The sequence below is a fragment of the Podarcis pityusensis genome (assembly GCF_964106645.2).
Source record: "Podarcis pityusensis genome assembly, chromosome: 9".
Classification (NCBI taxonomy): Eukaryota; Metazoa; Chordata; class Lepidosauria; order Squamata; family Lacertidae; genus Podarcis; species Podarcis pityusensis.
The window spans coordinates 1,604,421-1,623,815 of NC_138034.1; the positions used below are offsets into that span (position 1 = coordinate 1,604,421).

At 43.6% G+C, this 19,395-nt stretch overlaps 2 protein-coding genes across 10 annotated transcripts in view; one reads left to right on the plus strand and one right to left on the minus strand.

Moving 5' to 3' along the window:
• Positions 1 to 2,636, minus strand: part of HMG20A (high mobility group 20A) — a 64,602-nt gene extending 61,966 nt beyond the window's left edge. The window contains exon 1 of one of the 5 annotated variants that reach the window (XM_081021588.1): positions 2,584 to 2,636. Coding sequence is in view for 1 of the 5 variants with exons in the window: in XM_081021583.1 (XP_080877709.1) it covers positions 1,694 to 1,696 (3 nt within the window). In the remaining 4 variants the exon portion in view is untranslated. The other 4 variants (XM_081021587.1, XM_081021585.1, XM_081021584.1 and 1 more) reach the window with 4 other exon arrangements.
• Positions 2,637 to 2,814: 178 nt separating this feature from the next.
• PEAK1 (pseudopodium enriched atypical kinase 1) overlaps positions 2,815 to 19,395 on the plus strand; it is an 81,249-nt gene continuing 64,668 nt past the window's right edge. For 4 of the 5 annotated variants that reach the window (XM_081021490.1, XM_081021486.1, XM_081021488.1 and 1 more), the window contains exon 1: positions 2,815 to 2,926. The gene's annotated coding sequence lies outside the window, so the exon portion shown is untranslated. Of the gene's footprint in view, positions 2,927 to 10,412; positions 10,512 to 19,395 lie in introns of those variants that run through there. The other variant, XM_081021487.1, reaches the window with a different exon arrangement.

Below are 19,395 nucleotides of genomic sequence, written 5' to 3' on the forward strand. Positions count from 1 at the left end.
AGAGTAATAAACAAAAGAAGTTAAGGGGGATATACAGTCTTTAAAATGTTTTTATAAGAAACCAAGGAAGGGGAGAAGGGAAGTCAAAATAAGTATGTATGTAATTTATTATGATTACTGTTAAATTGAAAAATGAAATTTATTTTTAAAAAATAAGCATTTTTCAAATGATTGATTGACTGTGATTGATCATTAGTTAAACATCTGGCTAGTTCAGATGACAACCATGAGCTAGGTTAAGAACTTTGAGAACTTTAAAAAGGCAGACCTTCTGATTAGCATATTACACTTCAAGTCCATAATGTAAGTCGGTGCTACATCAGAGCACATTGCTACACACTGACCTGGTTTGCACTCAAATGTTAAAATGCAGTTTAAAATAAATAATGGTTTAATATGCTATGATACATGCTGCTCAATAGTGTTCAATTCCCTCCTCCCTTTACCACATCAGAGAGGAAACAAACAGCAGCTTTGCGTCACATGCAAACCAGTGCTTGCAGTTTGTTTGGAGAGAAACAAACTACAAGAGCTGGTCCACGCATATCGCAAAGCCCAGGAGAGGCAAATCCAACACTACTGAGCAGTATGCACCAGCTTGCTATTCATATATTCATAAACCATAGTTTGCTTTAAACTAAAAGTCTCGTACCCAGCATTGCTCGGGAATTCTTTTGACTGGCTCAGTCCACCATCTTAATTCAAAATGGTGTCCAACTGTATCCAAAAACAAAAAACCTGCTTCTTGTGCTCAGAAGTTACCATGCAGAATTTTGTTACGATATCTTAAGAGTTGCCCAACTGAACAACAAACAGGGGAAAAACTTTCCATAATACACTTGTACCTTGGTTCTCGAACACCTTGGTACTCATAAGTTTTGGCTCCCAAACGCTGAAAACCCGGAAGTACCGTAAGTTTTCGAACCTTTTTTCAGAAGCCGAACATCCAACACGGCTTCTGCTTGAGTGCAGGAAGCTTCTGCAGCCAATCGGAAACCGTGCCTTGGTTTTCGAACGTTTCAGAAGTTGAATGGACTTCCAGAATGGATTACGTTCGAGAACCAAGGTACAACTGTATATAGTTTATATTGTCTCTAATCTTCTGAGCCACAAAGCAGGCAGCAGCAAAGCACAGGACAATGCTAGAAGGAATGGAGGCTTGGCTACAGCAAAGCCAGGACCATGAGGCCTTCCCACACTGGTTCATCCGTTCCACAAACTCCTGCTTTCTGTGGCACTTGTGGCATCTATTCTGCAGGCAGACCAAACCATCCATGATGTGCATTATGGGTAAGGGCTTTCCACAATACAGTTCGGTCTCTGAAAAGCTATTATTTGCACACAACCAGAGAAAAACTAAATTTAGGAAGGCTGAAGTCTTAGTATGTAACAACACCAACAACAAAGTAAAATGAATTATTAAAAAGGGAAGGGCCTTTTGATATTTCTAGCTTTGAAACCACAAACTTTACATAGATAGTGCCACTGAAAATGTATTATTTTACAATAAATCAGCAACAGGAAACCTCTTCCACCATGCCTCCCCATACTGTTTGGTTGAAGTCACACCCACCTGTCCATCACCCACTGTCATATGCAGAACAGGTAAAACTGTAGCAAAATTCAAGCTGTGGATTCAAAGCAAGAGCCAAAAACACACTCCCAATTTCCCCTTTTCAATTTGGCACCTTACCATGTCCTGCTGCTTTCAGCAGCAACTGGATACGCTCAGGAGTCCCAATTGCCTCTGGAGGCAGCACAGCCCCCCCTCCCTCTGCCGAACCAACCTCACAGGGTTGTTGGCGGGGCGGATAAGTGGGGGGAAGGCGGGACAGAGCTGAGGCGAGGGGGAAGCTGCACAAGGACCCCGAGGTGCATTTCACAGAGCCATTAAGACAATATGGATGGGTTCTCATCGGAACAAGCCGAGGACCATGAGGCGCCAGGCCCAAGGCGCCCCCTGCTCGGCCTCCTGCTCCCCCAGAGGCCCCCGGGCCAAGGCGCCCACTTGGGGGACATCGCAGCCCGCGGGAGCGAGCGCCGCCGGGACCCCGCGCGGCCGCCCCCTTGGAGAGGGCCGGAAGGCGGCACGGCGGGGCGGGAGCGGAGGGAGGGGTCACGGGGCGGAGGAAGACCCTCTCGAGGGGAGCCTGGCGGGAGGCGCCCCCGAGGCCTGCTCGCCCCTCCCGCGCCGCCGCCGGCTGCTGCAACCCGACAGCCCTCGCCCCCCCCACTGACCTGTCGCTGAGGGGCGGGCGGGGGGGCTCCCCTGGCGAGACTGCTGCCCCGTCACCCCCACTCGGCCTCCGCCATCCCTCTCTCCGCCCTCTCCTCACACGCAGGACGCGTTGCCCCGCCCCTTCCGCGTATCCTTCCGCGAGGGCGCTCTCCCCTCCCCCCCACAATTCATTGTCCGGTGACAACGGAGACGCTCTCCCCACCCCTTTATAACCTCCTTCGAGAAACAAACCTCCGAAAAAGCCTTAGCTGCTTTCTTGTAATAAAGGCAGTAGCGGAACTATTTTTTGAAAGCGGAAGAATTACACATACGCGAGTTCGCACACCAACCCCGAAAAAACCTACCCACAGGGCGGGTTAGCAGCAATGCATGCTGGGGATCGTAGTCTCGCCCTTGGGCGAGCGGGACCCTCTTTTTGTCACCTTCCAGGGAAAGCGGCGCGTCGGCGTTGCTAACGGGACGGAGAAAACTAGGCGGGGAGCCACGCCCCTTTCTTCCCCCTCCGCCCGGGCGCGCGCGCGGGGAGGCGGTTGCTGCCGCGGGGACGCGCGAGCGAGGGGCGGGGCCTGCGAGGGAGGCCGGCAGTTTGAGTTGCGAGGCGAGGAGTCGCGGGCGGCGCGTGAGGCGAGCGGGGCGCCCGGAGGGGAGAAGGGAGGCAGCCCGACCGACCGACCGACCGCCGCCCAGGTAACTTCCCTTCCTTGCTTCTATCCGGCGGCGCGTGCCCGAGAGTTCTCCGCCTCAGGCGGGACGCGAACCGGGGCGAGAGGGGGCCGGGGGGGGGCGCCGGAGGCCGCTTGGCGCCCGCGCCGCCTCCCCTCCCCGCGGGGCGGGGTCGCCTCCGCTTCCTGGCGGGGGGGGGGGAGGCCCCTTGGACGCCCCCGAAGCAGCGGAGAAGTTTCTCCGCGAGAAGTTTCGGGCCGGCCCGTCTCGCCCCCTTGGCCTCGAGAAGGGAAACTTTCCCTGGCCTGTCCCGCCGGCAGCTCCGTGGGGCTCGGGCGCCTTGCCGCCTGCCTTGCCCGCCCTGAAAGCGCAGTCCGTGAGGGGAGGCATCCGCGCGGCGGGTCTCCTGGCCGGGAGACTCGGGGGGAGAAGGGGCTGGGAGGCGGGCGCCGGGGTTCCGGGACCCTCTTGCCTCTCTCGCGCAGGGAAAGGCTCGTCCTGGGCAGGAGGGCGACAGGGCGCCTCGCCCCCGGGCACGGGCCGGCTCCTTCATGCCCCCGCTGTGCCGCACCTCGGGGATCCGGGGCCCGGCTGCTTCGGTCCTGCTGCTGCCGCCGCTGCTGCTGCCTTGGTGGGCTGATGCCATGAAATTTAAGGGGCCGGAAGATCTGCAGATCTGTAAGCGGATCAGGGCCCTGGACAAAATCAGCAAAGGGCTCCCTGGAAACCTCCCCTTGGATCTTTGCTCTTGACTGGATTTGCCTTGTGTTTTGTTTTGTTCTGCTCTTCAAGTCAAGAGGTCCTTGGTTTTTAGCCCTTGAAGTTGTATCCCTTCATTCCCATAAGGGAAATTCCACATAGGAAACTGACACATTGTTTCAGAACCACATCCCCCTAGTCATTGTATTTCTGGCCCATAGCTCACAAAATATGAATATGTTGCAAAATATATTGATTATTTTAGGCTTTTGTATGTTTTTCTTCCTTCCCCACACCCATTTCTTTTGCACTTGGACAGCTTGTGGAGGACAGGGCTAAGAACTTGATTACAGTATGTAAATGGTTAGCATTCAACATAATTGTGTTTCTGAATGGCTTTTTGAGCACCTTAACACACAGGCTGCTGTTATATGGAGGTCATCTATCAGAATTAGAAATGGAAAAATATGGGGCAGTTGATTGTACAGATGTTTAAAAGATCTTTCATTCTCTTATCTGCATGACTGGTGCTTAAAAATTATGTGTTTGCTTCTAAAAATTTGGAACTTTACTTCAGCCTGACAGCATATGGACAGTTTTACAGAAATGTGAAGTTTCTTCTTTTATCCCAAGTTGATTAAGTGCCTTCTGTCACACTTGCTAAAGCTGTTGCTGTGCGGTTACGTCAAATCTTTCCTCAGACATGAATCCACTGTGCAGCAAGTCACTATCTGCCTCAGGCTCCCCATTTTTAATATAGGCATAGTGGTAGTAGTAGCCCATTGTAACAATGAGGGAAATGCAAATCACTTTGAGCATGGGGAAAAAACATTAAATACTTTTTTATTCCTTAATCTTATGAATTATTAGAACTGTGAATGTGCTTAATGAACGATATATATTGAAAGAGAGCAATATCTTCTGGCTTATCATCAGGTTTCCTTACCCCTCCTCTTCCCCCCCCCCCCCAGCAAGGTCTTCTGTTGTGCTTTCCAGGATCAAGACTACCTTCCAAAGTATGAAATCCACAAGGTCATGTACATAATCATTGTTCTTGGCTTTTCAAGGCTATGTTAACTACTTATACAAAGTAAGAGTTTAGCTCTTTGCTTGATAAGAGTTTTCCGGTATTGAGAATCCATCCAGCTTTTGTTAGATTCTTTTAAAGTCATGGAGGCTGGTCCATTGGGTCAAATGGGAAGCTACCCAACCAACCTCAGTCTGCAGTCGGCCAGTTCTCACCTCCCTCCCTTCTTTCTTACAACCAGTTTAGAGAGTGGCATTGGCTGTAAGCTTCCTTCTCCTTAGTCTTAGTCTCAGCCTTACCTTCATTGAAATGAGGGGAGGTTCTGACTGTCATTAGCTTTGACTTCACGTGCTGTTGGCCTTCCTCCCTACCAGTCCAATGGGCACTAGTCCCCACTGTTTAAGATTCCCTAGCCAAGAGAACAAAAAGTATTGCAATAAAGCAGGCTTCCTCAAACTCGGCCCTCCAGATGTTTTTGGCCTAAAGCTCTCATGATCCCTAGCTAGCAGGACCAGTGGTCAGGGATGATGGGAATTGAAGTCTCAGAACATCTGGAGGGCCGAGGTTGAGGAAGCCTGCAATAAAGGAAAGCAGGAGCAATGTGTCTTATGTAGACTTGCATGCAGAAGCCAGGAAGGCCAAGTAGCTAGGGCCATCAGCTCCTTAAATCAGGCTGGGAATACTATACCATTGGTTTCTGTTATATTAACAGAATATTAACAGAAATATTAAGCTGTGTAAACAGTCTTTGGTACCTTGGTGGAAACTCAGGCTGGGTGATACCTGGTTTTCAACATCGCGATATGTCACCAGGTATATCACAAACTAAACATTGCAATTTAGTGATATATTGTGATGTCTGAAACATGGAACGGGTGGGGAGGGTGGAGATTGGGCGAAGGAGCAGTCATTGAAGATTGCACAGGGTGTGTGTATGGAGATTGGACGAAGGAGCAGTCAAGGAAATTAATAGGTATGTGCTATGTGCACTGCAGATTCCTTCTCTTGGAGGCAGACAAACCCTCACATTTGGTGGGCGAACTCCTTCCACTCCTCTCTGGAAGTAGAAAGAGGAGGCGGCCCAGCCTTGATTCCTACATTGGGTAGAGACACCATGGTTATGGGGAGGCGCTGAGGCTGGGAGTGGGGCTCTTCTGCCATAGGAAGGGAAAGTGAGCTGAAAGGACAGCCAGCCAGCCGCCTGCCAGAGAGCTCATAATTATAGCACCCCTTGGAGTTTTGAAGGCTGTGCTTTGCAATACACTGCCGGTTCCGTTTTTTTGAAGTGGTTCATATGATGTGGTCTACAAGCTGGTGTTGGATGATCGATACATCGGTCAGATCTAGCGGAAAGGTGAAATATAAATGCAGGAAATAAATAATTGGGGAAGAGCAGGAACTAGAGATGACAGACGCTCTAGTAGATATACTCTTTCATGTAGATCCCTCTTTTTTTGCAGCATGCTTTTATCTCCTCACAGTTGTAGCAATTTGATTTTTGAGTGGTCTTACAGGATTTTACTTATATGTGGGAAAGTGTGTTTAAACCACAGATTAAAAGTAAATTCTGGTTATATAAACCAGGAGCTACTTTTATTTATTTATTTTAATCTAGAAGCTTTTCCTGTGCCCATTTTACAAATGAAATGTGGATTGAAGCATGTGAGAGGCTGAATTTTTTGCATTGGTAGATTTACTTTCCCAACAATGCTAGAATTTTTAATAGTAAAATAGCAGCTGATAAGTTGTACAGATCAGGATACTTCCTGGCAAAAGTATGATCTCCATTCTGTTTCAGGAAAACCTCATTTGCTCTCTGAAACACAGAAATACGTTAGAAATTATTTCTCTACCCAGTTGTTATTTCCATGAGTAGTCTGCTATTGTATAAAAATCCAAAGATAAAGATAATGTCATTTACTGACTTCCCAACTAAACTTTTTATCCTTATTCATATGAGTTGTACCTGACTTTCAATGGCAGATAAAACACATTTCTGAAATATTAGGTGCATAATATTAATCAGTCACATGATGATAGATTTTGTTTTGAAGCCTGCTCATATTTGAAGTGTCCTTTAAGTCTTAAGGACATCTGCAACTAGAAAGTAAGTTTTGTTGGTTAGGTTAATTTCAGAGTAGGGAGTTCATAGCTCAATAGTAAACTTGCACTGGCTTGAGCCCACGGCTTCACTTGTATATCTGGTACTGAAATGTGTCTTGTTGGATTGGGACAGTTATACCCTGATAATCTTGGTCACCCTCCTCTATACAGCTTGTCAATATTCTTCCACCAGATTACCATTATGCCTGCTATATCTCTGCTCTTTAAAATCAAATACTTCAGCTCACCCATAAAGTAACTCAGCTCAGTCCGGAGAGCCCAGTTAGGCTGCTTGATGTTTGCCCACTCCCTCCCTCCGCAGCCCAGATGCCAGCCTGGGGAGCCTGAGACAAGAGTGGGGCTAACTTTGCCTGTCAGCCAGCACCTTCATTTCTTTCTCTGGCCACACAAGTGCCAGCAGGCTGCCACCTTCCCTCCCTCCCTGTGCAATTGCTGAGCAGATTGAAACTGCCTCCCATGCCTTGCGTAGTGCTCCAGAGAGTGGCTTCCAGTAGCTATCGCTTGTGTGGTGAGAGGCTATCTTTGAGGCTAGCCGCAGCTGGCGGCTCCAGGGAAGCCATTGGAGCCCCGGGGCTCTACGTTTCTGTGCACGGTGCCATGCCATGTGGTGCCCCGGCTGATGCACTCTGCCCGGGGCAGCGCTGCCTACCCAGCCTCGCCTGGAAGTGGCAGAAGCTGCGCACAATTATGCTGATCATCTGCATGGCCAACAACTGCCTTCTTCCCACCTTCTTTCCTCCTTTATAAGGATATCACAAGGTTTAAAAAGGTAAAGGTACCCCTGCCCGTACGGGCCAGTCTTTGCCAGACTCTAGGGTTGTGCGCTCATCTCACTCTATAGGCCGGGAGCCAGCGCTGTCCGCAGACACTTCCGGGTCACGTGGCCAGCGTGACAAGCTGCATCTGGCGAGCCAGCACAGCACACGGAATGCCGTTTACCTTCCCACTGGTAAGCGGTCCCTATTTATCTACTTGCACCCGGGGGTGCTTTCGAACTGCTAGGTTGGCAGGCGCTGGGACCGAACGACGGGAGCGCACCCCGCCGCGGGGATTCGAACCGCCGACCATGCGATCGGCAAGTCCTAGGTGCTGAGGTTTTACCCACAGCGCCACCCGCGTCCCATATCACAAGGTTTAGCTGGCTATATATTAACAATGTTGGAAAGCAGATATCAGCCATCCCTAGTCAAAAGTCGCCCAACATACTGAATCCACCCCAATCTAGAGGATTTATTGCAGTCCCCTCCATCTTTTGTAACATACTGCTTTTATAGTTGCAGTGTCCACTCTTAATATCATACAAGTAATTTGGAATAATGATGTAAAAGTTAAACCTCACATACAGTGGTGCCTCGCAAGACGAAATTAATTCGTTCCGCGAGTTTTTTCGTCTTGTGGTTTTTTTCATCTTGCGAAGCACGGTGTCAGGAAAGTTTTGGAAAAGCTTCAAAAATCACCAAAGTCTTCAAAAACCTCAAAAAAGGCTACCACACCGCGTGCTATGAGTTGCTCCTCGAAGTCAAGTCGCAACTGTATTAACGGTTTTAAGAAAAAGGAAACAAACTTGCAAGACGTTTCCGTCTTGCGAAGCAAGCCCATAGGGAAAATCGTCTTGCGAAGCAACTCAAAAAACCAAAAACCCTTTCGTTTTGCAAGTTTTCCGTCTTGCGAGGCATTCGTCTTGCGAGGTACCACTGTATATCCTTTGTTTTTACTCTGTTGTGAACATCTCATGTAGCTTCTCTCTTTTTTACAGTGGTACTTCGGGTTAAGAACTTAATTTGTTCTGGAGGTCCGTTCTTAACCTGAAACTGTTCTTAACCTGAGGTACCACTTTAGCTAATGGGGCCTGCCGCTCCGCTGCTGCCACACAATTTCTATTCTCATCCTGAAGCAAAGTTCTTAACCCGAGGTACTATTTCTGGGTTAGCGGAGTCTGTAACCTGAAGCATCTGTAACCCGAGATACCATTGTATTTTCTTTATAGCTGGCTGATGTGTTGTTGTCTGAAACTAAGAGCGATAGGAGGAGGTAATAATGATAACTTAAAAGCTTTCACGATTGCAAAATGAAAAGGAATTGTCTACATCATGGGTAGGCAAACTAAGGCCCAGGGGACAGATCTGGCCCAATCACCTTCTAAATCCGGCCTGCGGATGGTCCAGAAATCAGTGTGTTTTTACATGTGTAGAATGTGTCATTTTATTAAAAATGCATCTCTGGGTTATTTGTGGGGCATAGGAATTTGTTCATTTTCCCCAAAATATATAGTCCGCTCCCCCCCCCCCAAGGTCTGAGGGACACCTGCTGAAAAAGTTTGCTGACCCCTGGTCTACATTATTTAACTATAACTACCAATGAAATGGGAAACATAGTTGTGTAGAATATGATAGAGGAACAGCTAGCTGTGGTTTCTTTATTGGGTTTTGTTTCAGTTATAACAAACATGGAGGGAAATGCTCACCAATGTCAATTTGTGCAAAACACTGTTGCCTTAGTGCTGATTATGCAGGTCAACACTACAGTAACCTAATCCAGTGAAATTAGCAAAGAAATGACAGACTTCCTTAAAACCAGATTCTAACAAAAATGTGGATGGAAAACCTTTCATAACAAAGAATGGTTTGGCATTCAGGATGAAGTAAGTTGTTGCTAATTAAAAGGTTAGTACATATTCTTATAGATGGTAAATCACAGTGTACATTGAAAAGTCATACATCGTACCAGTGACACAGTAGTGTCTATGCAATATTAAGGCACTAATGGGAAGAAATAGTCATTTTCTTTTTGCTTAATACATATTCAGCAATATCTTACATGCTAAGAAAATATTTTTAAAGGATATGATTGTATGTGTTTTGTAAGGTATTATCCGCCACTCTTAGATACAGTAGGGAAATGGAATATTTATATACAGAGATGGGAAACATCATCTGATCCTGCCACAGTGACCCATACCTTAGTTACCTGGTATTTGGACGGCTTAGTGTACTCTATGTGAAAAGTTCAGAGACTTCAGCTGGCTTACAGAGCTGCAGCTACTGTTGACAAGGGCTGATTCTATGGAGTAGAGGTCTCTTGCTACAGCAGCTCCACTGGTCTGTTTCCAGGCACAATTCAAACTGCTGATTATGACCTATACAGCTTAGGCCCAGGGTATCTGAAGGACTCTGTGCTTCCCTATGAATTCGCCCAGGCTCTGAGATCTTTGGGGAACCACCTCTCAGTCCTGCCATTTTCACAGGCACGCTTGGTTTAGATGTGGGGAGTGCATTCTTGGTGGCTGCTCGCAAACACTGGAACTCCCTTCCTAAAGTAGCTAGATTGACTCCCTCCTTGAAGTGAGCTTTCCTATCAGCAAGCCTTTAATGTAAAATGCAAGTAAAATCCTACCTTCAAAACCATCAGAACAGATTGCAGGAAACATAAAGCATTACATTTTCTGTACTTCATCTACATGTGTAGCTTTACAAATAATAAATACTATTTGTGCCTGTTTTTATGGTGTGATGGCCAGAATTTTATAAATACTGCATCTGTGTATCTTTTAAGCTTTGAGTGTTTTTCCTACTATGAGGACTTAAGGTGCACCACCATATGGAATGTTGTTCTCTAGCATTTAAAGTACCTGTTCTTACCCTTAGATACTGTTGGTTACAGTTGCCATGCAAAATGTTCTGCAACAGCTTAAGTGGTTTAAGGTGAAAATGCCAAACAATTAGATGCAGACTCTCCACCCTTAAATGATCTTTAGTTAAGGTAAGTTTGTACTGCATCCATGTCAGTGTGGTTGGGTTTGTTCTGTTTTATATAACACCAGACATAATTTGATCATTTCTCTGGTGCTGTTTTCATCAAAGACATGGATGCTTAGTTGTCTTTCTTATTAGTGTTGGTATTTGCATGGCAGTGAATCAAATAATATATTGCAAAATGCAGTTGATGGTGTAATTGTGAAACAGCAAGATTTATGTATTTATTCCCTCTTAATTTTGCAATATGGTAGTGCTGCATTTTTCTTTGTGTTTTATAAGATGGGTTTTGCTGGCTTTCGTTGATTAAAATGATGCAAATGTCATTGCAGAATAACAGGTATGACGAGAATTGATGCTAATTAGACTAACTAGGGAAACACTGTAGTGAAGTGTGTTTCTGCAGATAAACAGAAAAAGATCTATGGTCAGAATATCCTGTATTTTATGTGCTGGTTGTACATTGAAACAGTGTAGGTCTGTTGCTGAATAACTACCATCACATCTCTTTCTCAGATACTTTAGCCAGTATAGAAATGTACAGCCATGATAAAGCATTGAGATGTTAATATTACAACAACAAATAAAAAAAAGAAAAATGCAATGTAGCTTCATTTTAAAATAAGGGAACAATGTGTTACATTGAAAATCAGAAAACTAATTTCAATGCTATCTTTCTCTGCCTTAAATTCTGCAGTGGGCATCTTTACAGATATCATGTCTACGTGTAAAGTATATGATACATAGATACATAATAAGGCATTCAACAAAAATATGTTGAGTACTGCAAGAAGTACATATAATTCATGTTATGAAGTTATATTCTTCCCACTATGGGATAGTTGAATTGGGGTATTATAATTTCACCAATATGTCACTGGTATGTTGCAATTTGCCTTTTTATTTAGATTAAATTGCTAGCACAAAGGGGGGGGGGAAACTATTAGAAAATAAGACAGTGGAGCTGATGGTAGGGGAGCAGAGGCAGCACAAAATCGAATGGCTGAGTCATGGATGAATGATTTATTGTGCTACTGTAATGATTAGAAATAAGTATTGACAGATAAGCAGCAGCCTGCACTTCTCAAAGTTACATAACAGTTGTATTTTTAGGCATTCAAATTAGAAATAGTGTACATGATGAAGTTCTATGTGATGTGATTAAATGCAACTTTTTCATGGTGGTAGGGTAATAGCATTATTTTTAACGAAAGCTAATATCAAATTTTTCAATGTCAGTATCTTAAAACAAGGTCCAAAACTGCAGTTGGGGAATACCTTGGTTAGACTTGCATTGAAGGGAGCTGGACAAGATAAAATTTGGTAGAGCCTTCCAACTCTACAATTCTATTTTTCTATGACTGATCAAAATGTCTCCAAATAGTGGCAAGCTTTCAAGTTCTTCAGAACATTACATTAGGGCTGGGCGATATATAGTCCAAAACTACTTTGAAGTTCATTTTGTGATATCACTTTCATATTTTTTTACCTGGCAATATATTGCAAATCATGGTTGGGTGTGCGCACTATGCAAAAAGCACAACGTGGGAAAAACTGCGAAGCCAGCCAATGCCTCTACATAGCTCCATCCTTAATCCAGCCATTGTGATATATCAGTATATTGTTCAACTGATCAAACCCCTACTGGCAAATCTGCTGGGAAAATCTGAAGCCTCCCATATTAAATATCTTTTGGATGACAGGTCTAGTGATATTACACTGGCTGTGGCAAAGTTTCTTTCGGAAGTCAAAAGAAACAAACATCATCAAGCTTGAAACAAAACAAAATGACCACCTCGGTTTCTCTCTCTGTATTAACTGTATTTTGTTCTGAAATTGTTCTATGCGTCTTTGGACTGCAATAAAGAGTTTTTTAAAAGAATATTGTGATGTTTAGCCCACCACAAGATCTGAGGGGCAGTGAACCGGTCCTCTCCTAAAAAAGTCTGCTGACCCCTAGACTAGAGGACCCTTAGGGTCGCTTACAACTCTACAATTCTATTATTCTACGCTGCACAACATAGTAAGAGCCTGCTGGATCAGGCCAATCACCCATCTAGTGAAGCATCCTCAGTGGGAACCCCACAAGCAGGATTCAAGCACTCTCCCCTCCAGTGGTTTCCACTCTGAGTTTGTGTGGTGCCCCGCAAGACGAATGCCTCGCAAGACAAAAAACTCGCTAGACGAAAGGGTTTTGCGTTTTTTGAGTCGTTCCACAAGACGAATTTCCCTATGGGCTTGCTTCGCAAGACGAAACGTCTTGCGAGTTCTTGCGAGTTTGTTTCCTTTTTCTTAAAGCCGCTAAGCCGTTAATAGCCGCTACGCCGCTAATAGCCGTGCTTCGCAAGACGAAGAGACTCGCGGAACGGATTAATTTCGTCTTGCGAGGCACCACTGTACAGTGGTACCTCAGGTTACGAACACCTCGGGTTACAGAATCCGCTAACCCAGAAGTAGTACCTTGGGTTAAGAACTTTGCCCCAGGATGAGAACAGAAATCGCGTGGTGGCGGCAGCGGGAGACCCCATTAGCTAAAGTTGGTACCTCAGGTTAAGAACGGTTTCAGGTTAAGAACGGACCTCCGTAATGAATTAAGTTCGTAACCAGAGGTGCCACTGTAAATACAAGGCTGTTTTCCTATTTTCATGTTAACAGTATAACATGGCTTAGCATTGCCTGTGAACGTATCCCTTTATGTTGCTAGTCCTACACTCTGTCCTTTATTGCCTTTAGAGAATAATTTGGTCTTTGACTGGCCTGGGATATCACTGATGCATGTACGCATGCTGTGTTCTTGGAAGTAAAGAACCTACATTTGCAATACCTGAAATACTGGCTTCTGCTTGTCTACAGGCATGTAAACTCTTGTACTGAGGTACCCAAATTTGGTACCTTGGGGGGGGGGGTTTAGCATGCGAGATATGGCAGTAATTTAAATTTGTGCGGAATGAGAGAGTATTGGACAGTTTATGAGATGTGATAAAAGATTGCATAATATTTTAAAGAAATAAATAGACTGACTAACTTGATACTGTTTTGCCCATTGTTGACCTAATTAGCTTACATTGGGTCATTGGTGATGTTGTTACCTGAAGGCTTTATCTAAAAACATTTGATCATCCTTCCCCCCCCCTTTTTTCTTTTTCAAAATCAATCAATATTGCATAGTGCTCTGTCTCTCCAGCCTATAAAAGAGGCCTTAAGTATCTATTTATATGTTCAGATCAGTGATTGTGCACGGTGTCAGGACCAATGAACTGTGAAATCAATTATTAAATCTTATTGACACTGCCTGGAAGCTGTTTTGTTGAGAGCATTAGAAATATTAAGTAAATAAAACTTCAGTCATGCTTTTAATATTAAGGTTAATAAACTACCATTGAAGGAGTGGCAATACGGTAGAACCTCTACTTACGTCCCGTTCTACTTAGGCTCGTTCCAGTCGCGTCCGCAGCAAACCAGGAAGTAAACACCAGGTTTGCCACGATACACACAGAAGCGGCTGCCACGGTCTGCACATGCGCAGAAGCGGGCTGCCTCCGAATGCGCCTGTGCACAACAGCGCTTCTACCAGCGACCCGTTCCACTGTGTATTGTTTTAGAATACTTGTGCTGAGGCATCATTCGCTTTCTTCTATCATTCATTTCTAATGAAGTGGACTGTGGTACACAAAAGCTTATGCCATAATAAATTTGTTAGTATTTCAGATGCCACTAGACTCTGTTTTTGATGCAACAGATTAATATGGTTACGCCTGTGCAATTTCTATCTCATTTAAACCTCTACTGCCTTATGGAATACCTTTGGGAGAAGAAAATGATAAAGAGTAAACCCTGAACAAATCCAGAGTGGAGTTCCTAAGGCAGTTGGATAGCACCATGTATGCTTCCTTCCTGCAACTCCTGCAGCCAAGCTGGTGCCCAACATCTTGCTCTGCTTCCTTTTGGACCCCATCAGTGAGGCTGAGAGGGGAGTCTTGTCGTCTGGGCAGCCCAGGACCTCCAGACACACTGCCCAGGCTTGCATCCTGGAGAGGTTACCTTGGTGCTGCTAATGCAGCAGTTTGATTTCTCTCCTGGACACTCACTCCACAGTCTCTCAAGACAGATGGATGCTAACCAACCAAAGCCCTCATTTTGCAAAAATGGTTTCTTTTGTGTACTAAACATTTGTGTGTTGTTGGCGTCCGTCTGTCTCTCACTACTTCACCATTGAATTGTATAGCAAAGGCAGTGGTGAGCCCCCATTAAAGGATGCAAATATAAATCACCCAAATAGAATGTGATCTGCAAAGCTTTATATAGTATCATTTAAGATTAAGGATTTGTCTTGAAGATTTCAGCTGAGGAAATGACACTTATATAAGAATCTGATCCACTGAAAGGAAAAACTATTAATTTGTTCATGGTTTGTAGGATTTGGTGATTTGAGTTCTGCACTCTGACGTGAGATTAAATGGTTATAAAAGCTTGAGCAGAACATGATTTCTGTGTCATTGCAGGTAGTAAGGATAGATGTGGCATATAGATTAGAGAGCTAATCCCACACAATTTAAATTATTTAAATGTTTCATGGTTTTTAATAGGTGCACCTCAATATTATTTTTTTCCATCTTAGTCTTGATGGCAAACAATTCACTGTAATTTTTGTACTTGGCTTCCCAAGGACACATATGGGAGAATGAATACCAAAACATTATTTTTTGTGGAAACTAATACATGCAAAATTCCTTTTATTATAATATTCTGGTCATCTATATCCGCTGCACCATTCCACAGTCATGCTGTTGTTCCTCCACTATTGACCATCTCATGATCAGGCAACTGTTCTGTCCTGTCTCATATGCATATTGTTGCTAATTGTGTGTGCCATTGTTTTCTGGAAGTGTGGGTATGTGTTGAAAAAGTAATTTGTGCTCAGTGTACAATAAGCAGTTCCTTCCTCAGTTATTTGAATTATTGACATCTTATGCAGCAGCCTTCAGGATTCCAGAAGGGTGTATGAGTGAACAGCTTGTGTTGCTGTCTTTCAACCAATATTCTACACAAGACAAATGCAAGAGAGCCACTCCCCTCTGCTGCATTTTCCTTTCAGAGCTTTACAAGCACCTCGCCAAAGCATTTTACCACTGCACTTGAGAGCCCCCCTTCCACTACTTAAAAATTTATCCAGAATAGTTGGGAATGCAAAAATAGTTAAGCACACTTACTTGGTAATGTGATTCCAGTAACAAACTTTCCAAGTCCCTGAATTACTCAGGCTTTCTTATACAACTGTGAAAAATTGTTTGCGTGCTCAAAGGTGTTGTAGCTCGCCTTACTTTGTGTGCAAACAGGAAGATAAAGTGAAGGAAAACTCTTACCTATATTCAGTGCTGGTCTGTGAGTAGACGCTCATTCCTCTGAGGCGGAGCAATAGGTTATTTTTCAGAAGTCCTTTCTGTGTTCTGCTTGAGGCCCAAGTACATCACTAATGTAAGATGCTTCGTAGATGCTGGAAGGTGTACAGGGCAAACAGTGTATGTTTTTATTATAATTATGGGACTAATAGAAATATAGATTTGGCCTACTAAAATATTCCATAGCTGCGTTGCAGGTCCAGCCTATGGGAGACACTTGTGGTCAAAGTAGATGTGACAATGGTTGGCACACATTTCTTTTTGCGTTTCTGTTTCATTCACAAATAAAGTGGCAGATCTTACTTGAACAGAAAAAAATAGCATGTGCAAAAAGGAGGATTTTTCCCGTCAGTCATTTGCTCAAACATGAATTCTTTATTCCCTAAGTGGTGGGAGCAAAGAGATGACGTGTAGAAGGAGGGAAAGTTCAGTGTCTCTCTCCCTATTGTTTATTTTATTAACCACCAGAAACTTTATATGTTTATGGAGAGAATACATGAATGACAACTGTACCATATCAGGTTTAGTCTTAAGCAATTAGTAAAATATGAGTTAGAACTCTACTCAGATACTAAAGCTTCTACAAAACATGGAGTTCATTCCAGTTTCCTTGACTCATAAAATAATGCTTGGTGCTCATTGTTGTGCTTTGCCATTACATTTTGTTGTGTTAAAAAAAGTTTTAAGCATGGTTTTATTATTCAAATATTCCAAGTCAGGAAGCACAAGACAGTTCAGATATGACTTTATTCTTGTGAATATTTTCTTTTTCATAATCGGCTTTTTAAATTATTTATTGTGCTCCTAGCTGACAACCAATGCTTTCATTTGTTAATGTTTTATTTCATTTCATCAATGTGAATTGTAGGGCTAATTTAGAAGTGCTTTATAATTCCACAGATATAATAGAAAATACGTTCTTTAAAAGCGTTCTAAATGCATTTCTTAGAGCAACTGTAATAAATGTAGGGGTTGCTCGTGCGTAAGTTGGTGCCACTCCTGGCTAGGTTGCCTTGTTAAACCTTTTCTGTCTGGACAGCCCCTGCACTTCGTGGCTGTTCAGTCGCTAGCAGAATCCGTCAGTGGGCGTTTCTTAAACCTTTTCCAGCATAAAAGTTGTTTGACTCCAAGTCTCCTCCTACTCTCCCTGCGCGGAAGCCTTCTGCGCAGGGAGGGCGTGGGTAGTGGAGGACCCGTGCTCTCCTCGCTGATCTCCGGCGAGGAGTCCTGGAGCCCCCTCGCCGATTCCCCCATCTGCCCCCCTTTATCCCTGGTGTCACGCTGATTTCTTTACCCAGCCGGTGAACCGCCTCTCCCCCTGCTGGGCCCCTCTCCAGCATCGCTCGAGAGCCTAGCCTCCGCCTCTGGCTCCGATGTCAGTTCCCTGACAGCAACATATCAAATTTAATGTCCAAGCACACCTTCTGTTATGGTAAATATGTTATGGTAAACATAGTTTACTTCTTTAATTCATCCAGAAGCCCTGGCATTTGAGGCAACTTTTACTCCACATACTTGGCAGTTGGCCCAGAGGCTGCTTAAGCTGCTTCAATGCTGTTATTGCAGAATAGTATAAATAGCTTAACTTAATCCCCTTATATGTTCACAGTCATCTCCAGTCTTAAGATTCTGGTTTGCAAGGGATCAGAGAATTTTCAAAAAGTTGCAGGTGTCTGTATAGATGGATGAATATCTTCCTGTCTGTCTGTCTGTCTGTCTGTCTATCATTCCAGTCACTCATTGGGCTATAGATCTAAAACTAAATGTAAATTGGTGAGTTGTTTCTCACTACTTTAAGCATGTTGCATTTTGTATTTTGGATTCTGTTTCTAAAGACTGAGCACTTACCGTATTTTTTGCTCTATAAGACTCACTTTTTCCCTCCTAAAAAGTAAGGGGAAATGTGTGTGCGTCTTATGGAGCGAATGCAGGCTGCGCAGCTATCCCAGAAGCCAGAACAGCAAGAGGGATTGCTGCTTTCACTGCACAGCGATCCCTCTTGCTGTTCTGGCTTCTGAGATTCAGAATTTTTTTTTCTTGTTTTCCTCCTCCAAAAACTACGTGCGTCTTGTGGTCTGGTGCGTCTTATAGAGCGAAAAATACGGTATATAGAAATTTCTGTGGCAGATTTAATCACCTGTTACTGCACTTCAATGAACTACTGGTTGCTTACTACTAAACACAATTGAACAGGGGGAGACACCAACAAAATTCAAAAAAATGAAAGACAAATTGAGTCATAATAATATAAAGCAAATGTGGAAATGTCTTTGAAAATGAGTTTCAAAATCCTGTATTCACTAATTTGCATGAAAATCATGCCATGGTTTTATATAATTGGCATCCAATGTTATGGAAGTATATATGGAACTGTTATGGAAGTATAATAGGAACCTGACCAGCAGCTGGAGATGTCATTCTCCAAATGATTTTTTGGAACTAATTGTTTATAATAAGACAAATAATGATTCCATAATCCTGACAATTTTATTATTAGATTATATAAATGATACTGCTCCTATTAAACATTATATACTGGTAATTGTAGCTATCTTCTGCTAGGAAAGAAGTTGATCACAAACAGTGTTAGAAATTGAGATATGAAAGCTAGGAGCTAGGTTATGGGTGTAACAACAGACTGTCTAGGCACGCTTTTTTTAATAACAAGAATACAAAGCTGAAAATGAATGAACTGCAGCTAAAATATTGTTCACTTTTCACATGGTCTAGTCCAGGGGTCGGCAACCTTTTTCAGCCATGGGCCGGTCCACCGTCCCTCAGACCATGTGGTGGGCTGGACTGTATTTGGGGGGGGGGAGGAATGAACGAATTCCTATGCCCCACAAATAACCCAGAGATTCATTTAAAAAAAAATAATATTTATTACTTTTATAGATTACAAAAAGAGAGAAAAAAAAGCAAAAGAGAAAAAACGAAGAAAAAAAACAAAGAGAGAGAAAAAAAATACAATATATAAACAATACAAAACACAACCTAAACTCAAAACTAGACACATTAAGCTAAACTAAACAAACCCCACTCCCCAAAACAAAAACAATTTAAAAACATACATCCTCTCTTTTCCATACTCTGTCTTTCCATCCTCACACCTCCCTTTTTGTGTTCCTCTTCTATTAATTGTTTCAGCAAATCCTTTCCATCTTTCTCCATTTTCTGTGATATTGTAAATAACGTATTATTTTAACCTTATTTTCCATTAAAACTAAATTATATGTGCTTAACTCCTTATAACATTTCTGTTAAGCCCATAAAAAATAAAAAATCATTCCACCATTTTTCTATCACTCATTAGTTTTGCTATAAGTCTATATAAAAACTTTAAATTTTCCAATCTTCTTCCACCATCTCCTCTCTCAGGTTTCGGATTCTGCCAGTCCTTTCCGTCAATTCCATAAAGTCCATCAACCTGGTGATCTTATGTCTGAGGCTCTTAACTCTTTTCCAAGTCCCTTCTGCAGGTCTTCTTCATTT